This window comes from Eptesicus fuscus, chromosome 13 (genome assembly GCF_027574615.1).
Source record: "Eptesicus fuscus isolate TK198812 chromosome 13, DD_ASM_mEF_20220401, whole genome shotgun sequence".
NCBI classification, from domain to species: Eukaryota; Metazoa; Chordata; class Mammalia; order Chiroptera; family Vespertilionidae; genus Eptesicus; species Eptesicus fuscus.
Window position 1 is genome coordinate 2,856,935 of NC_072485.1, and position 15,239 is coordinate 2,872,173.

The window sequence follows — 15,239 nt, forward strand, 5'->3', positions numbered from 1 at the left end:
CTGGGAGAGGGGACGGGCCACGGAGAGAGGAGGAGGAAGGCAGAAGTCCCTGCTCAGGCTGTGTGTCCTAGATGGATACATAAACATGCAGAGAACACTAAGACAGAGCACTCTGGACTCACACCTGCTACCTCAGCCCGGGGCAAGCCCTTAGCAGACACCACCATCCACGCCAAGTAAAATGAAAACCAAAGAGGGAAGAGACGCTCAAAGCTCCCTGGGGCTTTGTTTTCTGCCCCCGTTTCCTGTTCATAAAGAGGAGGCCAGACTAGGTCAATGGCTTACAAACCCTGCGGGCTGGTTCCACGTGGCACCCTGGGGGCACTACAAGGTACGTGCGATGAGGAAGGGGCATCACCAAGACCCACAGCCTGGGTGCAACCACAGGCACCTGCATCTTCTCTACGCTGGACTCCGGAGGCACGGATCTGACAGGCTCCACCACTAACCAAAGCCTGAAAACCGCCAGCCAGCCCGGCCCTAAGGCACCATCACGCGCTCAGCCCGCGGCTGGTTAACGCTAGGAAATCCACTCACCTCCTCAAGGCCGGCCAGCAGGAGCGAGGGAGACGAAGGGACCCTAACCGGGAGCTGGGCCCTGGAAGCACAGCCTCGGTCTTCTACCAAAGGCAGAGCCGGTGCTGCCAACAGAGGGCCTGGCAGCCAGAGAGCGCTGGGGCGGGAAGACACCCTAAAAGAGCCATCACACCCTGCAGCACTCACACGAAACCCCACCGGGCCCAATTCTCAGAACCAAGAGCAGTGCTAGAAATGATAAAGGGCAAGTGCGTGAGCAACCACCCAACGCCGGAACTGGCCTTGGGAGGGACGGCAGGTGGGAAACCTTCCTTCCCAGCAGGAAGCACCACGCGCTGGTGGGAATGAGGACGATAAACAAAAGGGCAAGTCAATGGACTTGACAAGGCTGACAGGTCCAGTGCTCTCCCGCCGCCTGCCGCCTGCCCACGCCTGAGTGAAGGGAAGGAGGCAGCTGCCCTGCCCTGCCACAGCCGCAGCTGCAGCCACAGCGCTGGGAGTGCCCGGCCTCCTACAGTACGGCTCCAACTCGGCCTCTCTGCCTATAAAGTGAGGCGATGGCTCTACCTCCTAAAGGCAGACATACTGAAGGGACAAACAAACAGAAATGGAAGAAGCACCTTCAAATCTGAGCACAACAGCCGCTGGAGACCACGGTTATGCCCCTGCAGTCACATTTCAGTTACTCGTCCCTAACCTAGGCCCTGGCAACACAGACAGCACCCGGGAGCGGAGCAAGCCCTGCAGCTCTTCTCAGGGACCTGGCAGGCACTGGTGCTCTGACAGCTCAATTGTGGCTCATCTGACATCCAGGATCCCACCACTGAGACACACATGGGCTCCCTGGCCTCTGCCAGCTGCTCCCTGTGCCCCCTCTCCAGGGGGCAGATGGCATCACTTCTTTCAGTATTCCTGCAAACCACCCTCCTCAGCCGGGCACTCTCCCACCAATCCTACTCTGTAATAAGTGCTTCCCAAGGGGAAAGGGAATTGTTTTAAAACAGTAACAACTTCAGAAGCTGAAAGAAAATGTGCCAGAAGACTGGCACGCTCCGGAGGATGTACCATCGCCTCCCAGCTGCACACACCTAGCGGTTCCCAGTATCACCTCAGGTGGCAGCCTGGCCCTCTGAGCTGGCGCCCACTGGCTCACCATGGCACTTCTGGGGGTCTCTTTGTCCTTCTTGTCTTTCTTTTCCTTTTTCTTCTTCTTGTCTTTCTTCTTAACGGCCCCAGAAGATGACAGCTTCCCTCGTTCCTGGATCACCAAGTTCCGATAGTGCTCATCGCATGGATGGTCCCACGTGGACTGCCCATTGGAAAAGTTGAAGTAGTAAATATCACCTGTGATGTCCTGGCTGGGGATGAGCAGAGGCCAGCAGTTAGTCCCTACTCAAGTCCACAACTATTTAGGGGAAAAAGTAGGAGAAAAATGAGGAGGAGGCAGAGGAGGAGGAGTTGGGGGAAAGAGAAAGGAGAGAGCAGACAGAAGGAGAGAGGCAGTCAGGAAAAGATAACACAAAATTGAAGGGCAGCACTTAGCTAAGAATGAAGGAGTTAACTTAGATAGGAACACAGGATGGGATACCTGGATGGAGGTGTAAAGTCACTGGGGCTCCTGGGAATTCGTGCTGGACTGGTGTAGGAATAAACCTGATTTGAGATACTTACGTACAAATCTACGGTGTACTGACGATAAAACCTAGGACAGCCCTTGCTGAACGTTGTTATAAATGGTCGGGGAAGAGAGATACGTTGTGAAAGCTCTGGTTTTATCAAAGCCGCCAAACACAAAAGAGGTGCAAGGCCAAGCCCGTGGAATCAGCAACAGAGGAAAACAATGCAGAAGGTGGGTTCCAAGAATTTGAACTCCACCATGGACAAGTCCAAAATGCTGCAGCCATTTACCCTACCCACCGTTTTCAAGAACCCATTAGGACAAATAACAGAAAAAACAGCATTCACAATAGCAATATAAAAGGTATCATGTCCAGGGGTACATCCCCAGGGCAAAGGCTTTATAAAGCTTTCCTGAAAAGCCCGGAAAAGGGGGAAAATGAGAGAGAGACTCCATGTTCCTGAATAAACAGACTCAAGCCTGTAAACAAACCAATGATCCTCTAATCCGTATGATCCCAGTGGAACCCCTATCCGGCTCCTGATGAAACGTGACAACTCAATCTCTATTCAAATAAGATCGAAAATACACAGAAGTAAAGAGGGAAAACATCAGGGGTACTTCATATCAGGGTTATGTGTAAAAAGAAGATATACAAATGGCCACCTGGAAAGATGCTCATCATCACTCAACATGAGAGAAATTAAAGTTAAAGCAACAGTAAAATACCCCTCCACACCTATTAGCATGACTAGCATCAAAAAAGCAGAAAACAACAAGTATTGACAAGGATGCGGAGAAACAGAACCCTTGTGCTCTGTTCGTGAGAATGTAAACTGGTGCAGCCACTGAGGAGAACAATATGGCAGATCCTCAAAAATTGAAAATAGAGCTCCACCAGCATGGCTCAGTGGTTGAGCATCAACCTATGAACTATGAAGTCATGGTTCAATTCCCAGTCAGGGCACATGCCCGGGTTGTGGGCTCGATCCCCGGTGTGGAGTGTTTAAAAGGCAGCCAGTCAATGATTCTCTCATCATTGATGTTTCTCTCTCCCTTCCTCTCTGAAATCAATAAAAAGAACAAACTTTAATTGAAAATAGAATTACTATATGACCCAACAATTCAATCTCTGGGTATATACCCAAAAGAAGGGAATGCAGGATCCAGACAGACATCTGTATATTGGCCGTGGGAACGTGGGTTTTAATGCCGATGTTCACAGCAGCATTATTCATCACAGCTGCAGGTGGAAACCGCAAATATCCACCGACAAATAAATGTAAACAAGATGCTGTACATACACACAGAGAGCATTAGTCAGTCTTGGAAAGGAATTAAATCCTGAAGAATGCTCCCACAGGGATGAGCCCTGCAGGATCTCACCAAGTAAAATCAGCCGACTCGCAAAGGACAAGTGTTGTAGGAACCCACGTATGTGAAGGACCTAGAACAGACAAGGTCAGAGAGACAGAAAGCCGACCAGAGGTTACCAGGAGCGGGGGCGGGGGGAGAGTGAGCAGTTTTCTTTAGTGGAGACAGAGTTTCAGTGTAAGAAGATGAAAGTCCTGGAGATGGGTGGTGGTAATGGTCGCACGATACTGTGAATGCACTTAATGACACTGACCTGTATATCCAAAAATCGTTAAAACAATAAATTTTGCTACTTAAAAATATTCTGTAACTTACAGCTGTAGGACCTCGAGTACAACTGCACAGAAGTGATGGCAATGGGCTTTTCTGCCTTGTTCTTCAGTGCACAAGAAAACATCAACACAATTAACAGACAAGAAGCTGGGAGAAAATAAATAAATAAAATACAAAAAGACGAAAATAATAATAAAGTAATAATAATAATAAAGAAGCTAGGATGCCTTAGCCGGTTTGGCTCAGTGAATAGAGCGTCGGCCTGCGGACCAAAGGGTCCTGGTTCGATTCCGGTCAAGGGCACATGCCTGGGTTGTGGACTCAATCCCCAGTAGGGGCATGCAGGAGGCAGCCGACCCATGATTCTCTCTCACCATGAATGTTTCTATTTCTCCCTCTCTCCCTCTCCTTTCCTTTCTGAAATCAATAAAAATATTAAAAGAAGAAGCTAGGAGAAACTAGTAGAAATGGTGGTATAAAATTAATACCCCAGAAAATCGAAGAGCTCCACCTCCTTAACAAAAATAAAGGGATAAACAACACAAAAGACAAAAAGGCAAAGGATATAAACAAGCAAATCAGAAAAGATAAACCACGGCCAACTCAACTCTACGAACAACCTGGGAAATACAAATTAAAACAATCAGGTATAATTTCTTGCCTTCAGACTGACAATTTTTTGGATAACTTTTTATAATATTTTTAAATGAACAATCATATGTGCTATTGGTGGGATTAAAAAACTGTAATGAAAAATAATGTAATTAATTTAATTGTAATCTACAATAATAAAAGCATAACATACTAATTAGACCGGACAGCCAAACGACCGCCGGATGAAGCCGGGGCTGCGAGGGCCAAGGCGAGCCGCTGCCACTGCGAGGGCCCAGGCCCTTGCACGAATTTCGTGCATCAGGCCTCTAGTTAAATAATAACTAACAATATGTAAATTCTGCACATCTTGCCCTAGTCGGTTTGGCTCAGTGGATAGAGCGTTGGCCTGCAGACCAATGGGTCCCGGGTTCGATTCCAGTCAAGGGCACATACCTTGGTTGCAGGCTCCTCCCCGGCCCAGGCCCTGGTTGGGGCTCGTGCAAGAGGCAACCATTCAATGTGTTTCTCTCACGTGGATATTTCTCTCTGTCTTTACCTCTCTCTTCCACTTTCTCTAAAAATCAATGGAAAAATATCCTCAAGTGAGGATTAAAAAATAAATAAATAAATTCTGCACATCTTTTCACACAACAATTAAAATTCTAGAAATTGTTTCTAAAGAAATATATACAAAACTTCGGGCAATATGCTTAACTGAGTGAAGAAACATCTGCCCTATCCTCACCCCATGCCAACATGAATAAATACTAGAATAATATATAACAACAATTACAACAATAAAATGACAAAAAACGTTTTCAACTCCGCCAGACAGGAGAAAATCGCACATGCCAGAAACAGAAGGAAAACGTGAGCTCCAAGTAAGACGTGCACGGCATGGCCGGTCAAGGCTGGCATCTGACCTGGACACAGGCCCTGGGAACTTGTGTTTTAATATCAATTTAGAAACACAAAATGCAGCCTTAGGCCTCCATGAGTTTAGAAACTGGAAATGAGAAGCTTGCATTTATCTGTGGGCCTTAAGAATGCTCTCCCGTGAATAAAATAACCGCGAGAGCCATGGAGACAAGGAAGCATGCCACCCACTCCAGGTTCTAGCAGGCAATAAAATTTTATGGATAATTGAAACCCCAAGACACATGTAGATATAGAAGCCAAAATGTGTTAAGGAAGCCCAAAGTCAGGAAATCAGTACAAAAATATAGTCCTAGACCCCTGAGAAACCGTGGGCAGACGCCATAATAAAGCCACTCGACAACTAGCAATGAGACACTTACAGAAAGTAACCTACAGAAGATGAACTCGCCAAGTGCACCACAAATAATCACAAACCCCGGGAGCAAACAGCTCACCTGGACAGAAAGGCTGGGACACGATGAAGAGAAGAATCAGCACGTGAAAAGCCTTGGCCCGGGAGAACAAGTGAAAGAAGACTAAAGAACTACATCTACAATTATTGTAGGAGGGATAAAGAAGTAGATTCCACAATGAAAGAACACAATTCTAAAAAACACACACAGACATACTGAAAATAAAACAGAACAGAACTTATAGGAATCGGTAGAATCATTATATACATATAGTACATATGTACTAGAGGCCCAGTGCATGAAAATTCATGCACTGAAAAAAAAAGAAAAAGAAAATTCATGCACTAGAGGGGAGGGGTCCCTCAGCCCAGCCTGCCCCCTCTCACAGTCGGAGAGCCCTCAGGGGCGGGAGGCAACCCGGCGATCAGGGGAAGGCGACGCCCCATCACACCTCTGCTGCTGCCATTGCCAGCAGCGCAAGCCTCAGCCGGCCCTGGTTACCTGAGCCTCGGGCGGGCCCTGGGCAGCTGAGGGGCTGAGGGGGCTGGGCACCACCATCTTGTGGCTGTGAGCGCCACCATCTTTAAAGACATGGCAGCCAATTAGCATATTCCCTCCTTATTGGCCATAAGTGCTGTCATCTTTGAGGGTGGGGCAGTCATTTAGCATATTCCCTCCTTATTGGCTGTGGGTGCCGCCCTCTTTACAACAGCGTGAGGGTCAATTAGCATATTCCTTCTTTATTAGATAGGAGGATATATATGTGGGTATATTTTTTTTTTTCTTTAAATCCTCACCCTAGGATATTTTTTCATTGGTTTTTCTTTTTTTAGAGAGAGTGGAAGAGAGAGAAGAGAGAGAGAGAGAAAGAAACATCGATGTGAGAGGAAACACATCGATTAGTTGCCTCCTGCATGAGCCCTGACCAGGGCCTGGGCCAAGGAGGAGCCTGCAACCAAGGTACATGCCTTTGACTGGAATCGAACCTGGGATCCTTCAGTCAGCAGGCTCTATCCACTCTATCCATTGAGCCAAATCAGCAAATCATTATATTTTTTTAAAAAAACAAGTAGATAGGGTGGAGGGGGGCAAAAAGGGAGAAAATGAAAGACTTCTGTAATACTACCAACAATTAAATTAAACTAAAATTTTTAAAAAACAGGTAATTTAAACAATAAATTTAACATAGATAAAGAAACAAATAGTGAATTAAAAACATGCCAAAGGAAATTATCCAGAATGCAGCATGTAAGATAAAAGTAATCTTTAAACTATGAAACAGATGGGGAGTGGGAGCGGCTGGGGAGAGGTCAATGGGTCAATGGGGGGAAAAGGAGACAGTTGTAATACTTTAAACAATAAAGAATTTAAATTTAAAAAATAGACTAGCCATTTTCAGGCTTCATAAAAAAAAATAAAATATAAAACAGAAGAGACACAGAGGATAAAAAGAAAGGTCCAATATATTTCTAGAAAGAGTTCCAGAAAAGTGGTATGGTTGAGAATTTTCCAAAATTGAAGAGAGGCATGAGTCCTCAGAGTAAGAGAGCACTCCCAATCCTGAACATGGTAATTAAAAATAAATCCATACTTAGGTACACTGTCGTGAATCACAGAACACCAAAGTTAAAAACAAAATAATGAAAACAACCAAAGGGCAAAAACATGATTGCCTACAAAGGAACAACAAATAACACAAGAAAACATGTGATATTAGAAAAATCAGAAGCCAGAAGATAATCGTGCATAATATTGTCAAAGGGTTGTTCATATTCAACAAACAATTGTATACCCAATGAAACTATCTTTCAAGAGTGACACCAGACAAAAATGCCTAAAGACATAGGAAGATATAAACACACCTAGCATGCTTGATATATATAAAGGACATTTCTAGAATCCTGTATCCAAAAACGAGAGATGACCTTTCTATCAAGCACACATAGAACATTTACATAAATAGGATCACTTACTGAGCCACAAAGGAAATCTCAACTTAATAACAAAGACTATCATGAATAAATAAAATTGGAAATCAGTAATAAAATATACCCAAACTCTATAGAAACCAAGATGGCGGCATAGGTAAACACCTAAACTGCTGCCTCGCACAACAATTTCAAAACTACAACTAAAAGACAGAATGGACATCATCCAGAACCACAGGAAAGCCGGCTGAGTGGAAATTCTACAACTAGGAGGAAAGAAAAAAGCTCACGGAAAATCAGAGGAGCTGCAAAAGGCTGAGGTACGGAGACACGCGCGCAGAGAGGAAGGGCAGCTGAGTGCCTGGCTGGCGTTCTCTGGCAGGAGAGGGAAGGAAGCCCCCGACTGCACTGAACCCCAGTTCCGGGCAAAACGCCGTGGACCCAGGCTCATACAGGGGGAGTCTGGACTGTCAGACAGAAAGGCACACGGAGACTCGAAGACTCGGGGAAACCGCAGCAGGCAGAGGTCTGGAGGCGAACGCACGCAGAGAAGACTGACTGCTGAGGTTGCCGCTAGCTCTCCCTAGTGGAAGGGAATCGGAAGCTCCTGACTGCACTGAACCCTAGTTCCGGGCGAGCCTGGGGGAATCTGGACTGTTAGGCAGAAACTAAGGGGAGCCGCAGAAGGTAGAGGTCTGGAGGCGCGCGCGCAAGGGCTGGACTGACAGGAAGCCAAGACTGCCTGCTCAGCCCTGAGACTCCGCCCCATCCAAGCTGAGCACAGAGGCTTTTGCAATTTTGCAAGTCTGGTCCTATAAGGCTGTCTCCAGCACAGGTCTCCCAGCGTAGACACAGCTGATACATATAGCCAATTGGCCTGGAGGTCAATTCCTCCCAGTGATACCAACAACAATCAAGACTTAACTACAACAAGGCTGTACACACAGTCCACAAAGGGGTGCACCAAGAGTGTCCACCTCAGGTGACTGGGAGGCTTACCCACTGGGCCATATAGGACACCTACCACACAAATCTACCCTACCAACTCAGGGAAGCAGCGAAAATGTGGAGACAAAGTAACAGATCACAAACGAAAGAAATGGAGGGGGGAAAAACGACTGGATATAGAGTTCAAAACCTCGGTTATAAGGTTTTTCAAAAATTTCCTAGAAAAGGCTGATAAATTTAGCCAGACCCTCGAGGATATGAAAAAGGACCAACTAGAAATTAAACATACACTGACTGAAATAAAAAATATTATACAGAGACCCAACAGCAGACTAGAGGATTGCAAGAATCAAGTAAAAGATTTGAAATACAAAGAAGCAAAAAACACTCAACCAGAAAAGTAAAAAGAAAAAGAATCCAAAAAGTTGAAGATAGTCTAAGAAGCCTCTGGGACAACTTCAAGCATACCAACATCCAAATTATGGTGGTGCCAGAAGAAGAGAGAGAGCAAGATACTGAAAACCTATTTGAAGAAATAATGAATGAAAACTTCCCCTACCTGGTGAAAGAAATAGACTTACAAGTCCAGGAAGCACACAGAACCCCAAACAAAAGGAATCCAAAGAGGACCACACCAAGACACATCATAATTAAAATGTCAAGAGCAAAAAAAAAAGAGAGAATATTAAAAGCACCAAGAGAAAAACAGTTAATTACCTACAAGGGAGCACCCATATGACTGTCAGCTGATTTCTCAACAGAAACTATGCAGGCCAGAAGGGAGTGGCAAGAAATATTCAAAGTGATGAATAGCAAGAACCTACAACCAAGATTGCTCTACACAGCAAAGCTATCATTTAGAACTGAAGGTCAGATAAAGAGCTTCACAGATAAGAAAAAGCTAAAGAAATTCATCACCGCCAAACCAGTACTACATGAAATGCTGAAGAGTATTCTTTAAGAAGAGGAAGAAGAAAAAGGTAAAGACAAAAACTATGAACAACGAAGTGACAACAAATACATATCTATCAACAAGTGAATCAAAAATCTGAGGAACAGAATAAACTGGTGAATATAATAGAATCAGGGGCATAGAAAGGGAGTGGACTGATAATTCTCAGGGGGGAAGGGGTACAGGGGGTGCAGGAAGAGACTGGACAAAAATCGTACACCTATGGATGAGGATAGTGGGGGGGAGGTAAGGGCAGAGGATGTAGTGGGAACCAAGTGGAGGGGAGCTATGGGGAGGGGGGGGGAAAGGAGTAACTATTGTAATAATCTGAATAATAAAGATTAAATTAAAAAAAGAAAAAGAAAAAGAAAAAAGAAAAAATATATACACACACACAAACTCTGTCTACCTCATTCCCTTCAAACTATTATTTTGGAGCAATGATATTTAACAATATTTCAGAAAATCAAATCAACTAACATATATTTATGTACCAAATAGACTTTATCCCAGGAATGTAAGGTCAGTTGAACATCTGAAAATCAATCAATATAATCATTAACAGACCAAAATAGAAAACTCATATGATCCTATCAATAAATGGCAGAAAAAACATTTTATAAAATCCAATATCCATTTCTGAGTTAAACTCTCAGCAAGCTAGGAATAGAGGGAACTTCCTCATCCTGACAAAGGGCATTTACCAAAACATACACCAACATCACACTCCCTGGTGAAAGGCTGCCCGCTTTTCCCTAACGAACAAGGCAGAAAGGGCCATTGTCAGCGCTTCCACTCAATTATACTAGAGCCGTGGTTGGCAAACTGCGGTTCACGAACCACATGCGGCTCTTTGGCCCCTTGAGTGTGGCTCTTTCACAAAATACCACGGCCTGGGCGAGTCTATTTTGAAGAAGTGGCATTAGAAGTTTAAGTTTAAAAAATTTGGCTCTCAAAAGAAATTTCAATCCTTGTACTGTGGATATTTGGCTCTGTTGACTAATTAGTTTGCCAACCACTGTACTAGAGGTTCTAGTCAGCACAGTAAGACAAGAAGTAGATATAAAAAGTATCCAGATTGGAAAGGAAGAAGTAAAAATGTCTTTATTCCCAAAAGACGTGGTCATCTATGTAGAAAATCCCATAGAATCTACAAAAAGGCTATTAGAACTGACATAAGTGAATTTAGTAAGTTTGCAAGATATAAGATCAATATACAAAAACCAACACTATTTCTGTATAACAGCAACAAGCACTTGGAAACTAAAATTTTAAAGACACCATTTACAGTAACATCAAAAATATGAGCTCTTTAGGAATAAATCTAACAAAATGTGGGCAAGATGTATACTAAAAGACATATCTTAGTGTTATTAAAGAAAAACTAAACAGACTCAATGGGTTGGAAGACTCAATCTTGTTTTATTTTTTTCTAATAAATCTTTATTGTTCAGATTATTACAGTTGTTCCTCTTTTTTTCCCCCCATAGCTCCCCTCCACCCGGTTCCTACACCACCCTCGGCCCTTACCCACCCCCACTGTCCTCATCCATAGGTGTACAATTTTTGTCCAGTCTCTTCCCACACCCCCCACACCCCCCAGACCCTTTTTACCCAATAATTGTCAGTCCACTCCCTTTCTATGCCCCTGATTCTATTATATTCACCAGTTTATTCTGTTCCTCAGACTTTTTATTCACTTGATTTTTAGATTCACTTGTTGACAGATATGTATTTGTTGTCACTTTGTTGTTCATAGTTTTTGTCTTTACCTTTTTCTTCTTCTTCTCTTCTTAAAGAATACCTTTCAGCATTTCATGTAACACTGGTTTGGCGGTGATGAACTCCTTTAGCTTTTTCTTATCTGTGAAGCTCTTTATCTGACCTTCAATTCTGAATGATAGCTTTGCTGGATAGAGTAATCTTGGTTGTAGGTTCTTGCTATTCATCACTTTGAATATTTCTTGCCACTCCCTTCTGGCCTGCATAGTTTCTGTTGAAAAATCAGCTGACAGTCATATGGGCACTCCCTTGTAAGTAACTAACTGTTTTTCTCTTGCTGCTTGTAAGATTCTCTCTTTGTCTTTTTGCCCTTGGCATTTTAATTATGATGTGTCTTGGTGTGGTCCTCTTTGGATTCCTTTTGTTTGGGGTTCTGTGCGCTTCCTGGACTTGTAAGTCTATTTCTTTCACCAGGTGGGGTAAGTTTTCTGTCATTATTTCTTCAAATAGGTTTTCAGTATCTTGCTCTCTCTCTTCTTCTGGCACCCCCATAATTCGGATGTTGGTATGCTTGAAGTTGTCCCAGAGGCTCCTTACACTATCTTCATATTTTTTTATTCTTTTTTCTTTTCCGGTTGGATGTTTTTTGCTTCTTTGTATTTCAAATCTTTGACATGATTCTTGGGATCCTCTAGTCTTCTGTTGGATCTTTGTATATTCTTCTTTATTTCAGTCAGTGTATGCTTAATTTCTAGTTGGTCCTTTTTCATATCCTCCAGGGTCTCACTAAATTTATCAGTGGTTTCTAGAAGATTCTTGAGTAACCTTATAACCATGGTTTTGAACTATATCCAGTAGTTTGCTTTCCTCCATTTCTGTCATTTGTGATCTGTTACTTTGTCTCCACATTTTGGCTGCTTCCCTGTGTTGATAGAGTGGCTTTGTGTGCTAGGTGTCCTAGAGGGCCCAGTGGCTCAGACTCCCTAATTACCTGAGGTGGACACTCTTGGTGCACCCCTTTGTGGGCTGTGTGTACAGTCTTGTTGTAGTTAAGCCTTGATTGTTGTTGGTATCACTGGGAGGAATTGACCTCCAGGCCAACTGGCTGTGAGGATCAGTTGTGTCTATGATGGGAGAACTTCTGTGCTGGAGACACCCTTATTGGGCAAGACTTGCTTCAGTGGGTCTTTGGCGCTCACTGAGTCTGCCCCTGAGTGTGTCTCTTATGGATCTGAGGGGTTGTAGTCTGGATGGTCTCTCTCTGTCCACTGGGTACATTGGCTCTTGGATCTCCAAGGAGAGAGGCCACCCAGCAGGAGCTACAGAGAGATCTGCAAATTCCTTCTCTTTGTTTGGGGTTTGGAGGTGCCCAGATGAGTCCCAGCTGTGAAGCAATGCAAGCTGCTGTGGAGCCTTGGGTCTCCTTTTGTAGGCTCTGGGGCTCTTTGACCCAGGTATAGTAAGTTAGGTTTCAGATTGCAAAAGCCCAGGCCATTCATATGCAAAAGCCTCTGTGCACAAATTGGGTGGGGCGGGGTCTCAGGGAATCGCCAGGGTGGAGCAAACAGCAATGGCTGACCGTCAGCCTTGCCTGAAAGAGGTCCCGTGTCTCTGTGTCCAACGGCACCGTGCAGGAACAATGATCACTGCAAGCACCTCTGAGAGAAAGCCGCCCTCGAGTTCCGCCCGATGCCAGACAGTCCAGTTTCTCCCCGTATGAATCTGTGTCCCCAGAGTCCTGCCCAGAACTGGAGTTCAGTGCAGTCAGGAGCTTGTGTCTCCCTCCCAATTGAAAAAGACAACAGCGGCCCTAACCGGTTTGGCTCAGTGGATAGAGCATCAGCCTACGGACTGAAGGGTCCCAGGTTCGATTCTGGTCAAGGGCATGTACCTTGTTTGCGGGCACATCCCTAATACGTGCAGGAGGCAGCTGATCGATGTTTCTCTCTCATCGATGTTTCTAACTATCTATCCCTCTCCCTTCCTCTCTGTAAGAAAATCAATAAAATATATTTTAAAAATAAAATGTTTAAAAAAAAAAAAAAAGACAACAGCGTACTCAGTTGCCAACCTTTTCCACCTCTGCACTTCACTTCTGCACCTTTGCCCCTCCTCCGAGTCTCAGTGTGTTTTTCTCTTTCCTTCTAGTTGTAGAATTTACACTCAGCCAGCCTTGCCGTGGTTCTGGATGACACCTGTTTTGTCTTTTAGTTGTAGTTTTGAAGTGGCTGTGCGAGGCGGCAAGTTCAGGTGTTTACCTATGCCACCACCTTGGTTTCTCCTTAATCTTGTTTTAGATGTCCATTCCTCCCAAATCGATTTACAGATTCAATGCAATCCCAATCAAAATCCTAAAGGGATTTTTTTTTTTACAAAATGGCAAACTGACTAAAATTCATATGGAAATGCAAAGAATCTATAATACAACTTTGAAAATGGAGGACAAAGTTGGTGTATTTACCCTAAACGATTTCAAGATTTATAATAGAAGCTATTAGAGAAGGCAAATGTGAATTTCAAGATAGATATTGGAAACAAAACAGAAACTGTTATCCTACAAACACGACCATTGGTCCCCAGCTCCGGTGCTGAAAGATGTCAGAAAACTGGAGAAGGTCCAAGGAGAGGCCACTGAAAAGATCCAGAGGACAGGAGGCTGCAGGTGGGAAGCTAAAGGCTTCCGATTCTTCAGCGGAGATGAGCGAGGCTGCCACTGCGGTCCTTCTCCAGTACAGCCAACACATTAAATGGATGGAAGAACAGGAAGGCCCTGGCTGGTGTGGCTCAGTGGATAGAGTGTGGTCCTGCGGACTATAGGGTCCTAGGCTCGATTCCAGTCAAGGGCACAGGCCCGGGGTGTGGCTCGGTCCCCAGTAAAGGGCGTGTAGGAGGCAGCCGATCCATGATTCTCTCTCATCACTGATGTTTCTCTCTCTCTCTCCCTCCCTCTCTCTTCCTCTCTGAAATCAATAAAAATGTATTTTTTTTTAAAGAACAGAATGATTAGACCTCACACAAGGCCAGCATCAGCGAGGACCCCTCAGCCACCTGGGGACGAGTGCAGGACAAGCCTAGGGCAGCCCGTGCTACCGCAGGAAGTAAAAGCAGGGCACTCACTTGGGGAGGCAGCCTGGGGAGAGCCCCGTGCTCTGCAAATGGCCTCAGGAGGGAGGCCAGTCCGTTTCCGCACCCTCCACCTGCTCCCCTGAGACACCCTGACTGAGTCTCTGCTCCTCACTATCCAAAGAGCTGCACCCGAAAATATGAACGATCCCATGACCATGAGCGTGTTCCTGAAGAGATCACTCAAATGTGGGGATGGGCTGCCGAGGGAGGTGAAACCCCTGCCGGCCTGAGCCCCAGCACAGACCTCGCAGCACCAGCACCCACGTGGACATGCTGACGGGGTCTCCACATCAGTCTGCAAGGAACAGACATGGCTGAGAGTACCCACACGATGCTGGGCTCAAGGACCTGATAGGGCCACAGCTCAGAAACCGTTATTCTACAAACGGGACCAATAAGTCGGCCTGTGCCCCGGCCCCGGCATCAGGCAGCCCAGCGGAGGAGTGGCCCATCGCTGTCCCCAGCTCGGGGCAGGGCAGGCTACGGAAGGTGGCTGGTCAGCGCTGACCTCCAACGCCAGGCTGCTCCACCTCTGGCGGGCACGTCTGGGCCACGGCGTGCTGGCTTACCATGGCTTCCACTCCGCAGGCAGCGGGGCCACGATGCCCTCCCGGGCCAGCCACATCAGTTCCGGCTCCTTGGTGGGATCAATGCCTATCTCTCTGGCAAATTCAAGGATTTCTGCAAGGAGAAGCAGGAAGGTAGAAAAATAAGAGAAGTGGAGAGGTGGATGAAAAGAAAAACAAGTCACAATCAACCTGTGAAATAATAAGAAATATATATGCTGGTCTCCGCCCCCAGTTCCTGAAACAGCTTCTAAAACCCTTGCAATCTCC

At 45.3% G+C, this 15,239-nt stretch overlaps 1 protein-coding gene across 1 annotated transcript in view; it reads right to left on the reverse strand.

Annotated features, from left to right (window-relative positions):
- The window catches only part of CEP164 (centrosomal protein 164), an 89,442-nt gene that overhangs the window by 52,683 nt on the left and 21,520 nt on the right, over positions 1-15,239 (reverse strand). The window contains exons 3-4 of the mRNA XM_054725275.1: positions 14,973-15,084; positions 1,691-1,895 (exon numbers count right to left, since the gene is read on the reverse strand). Of these exons, the coding sequence (XP_054581250.1) occupies positions 1,691-1,895; positions 14,973-15,084 (317 nt within the window). The remainder of the gene's footprint in view (positions 1-1,690; positions 1,896-14,972; positions 15,085-15,239) is intronic.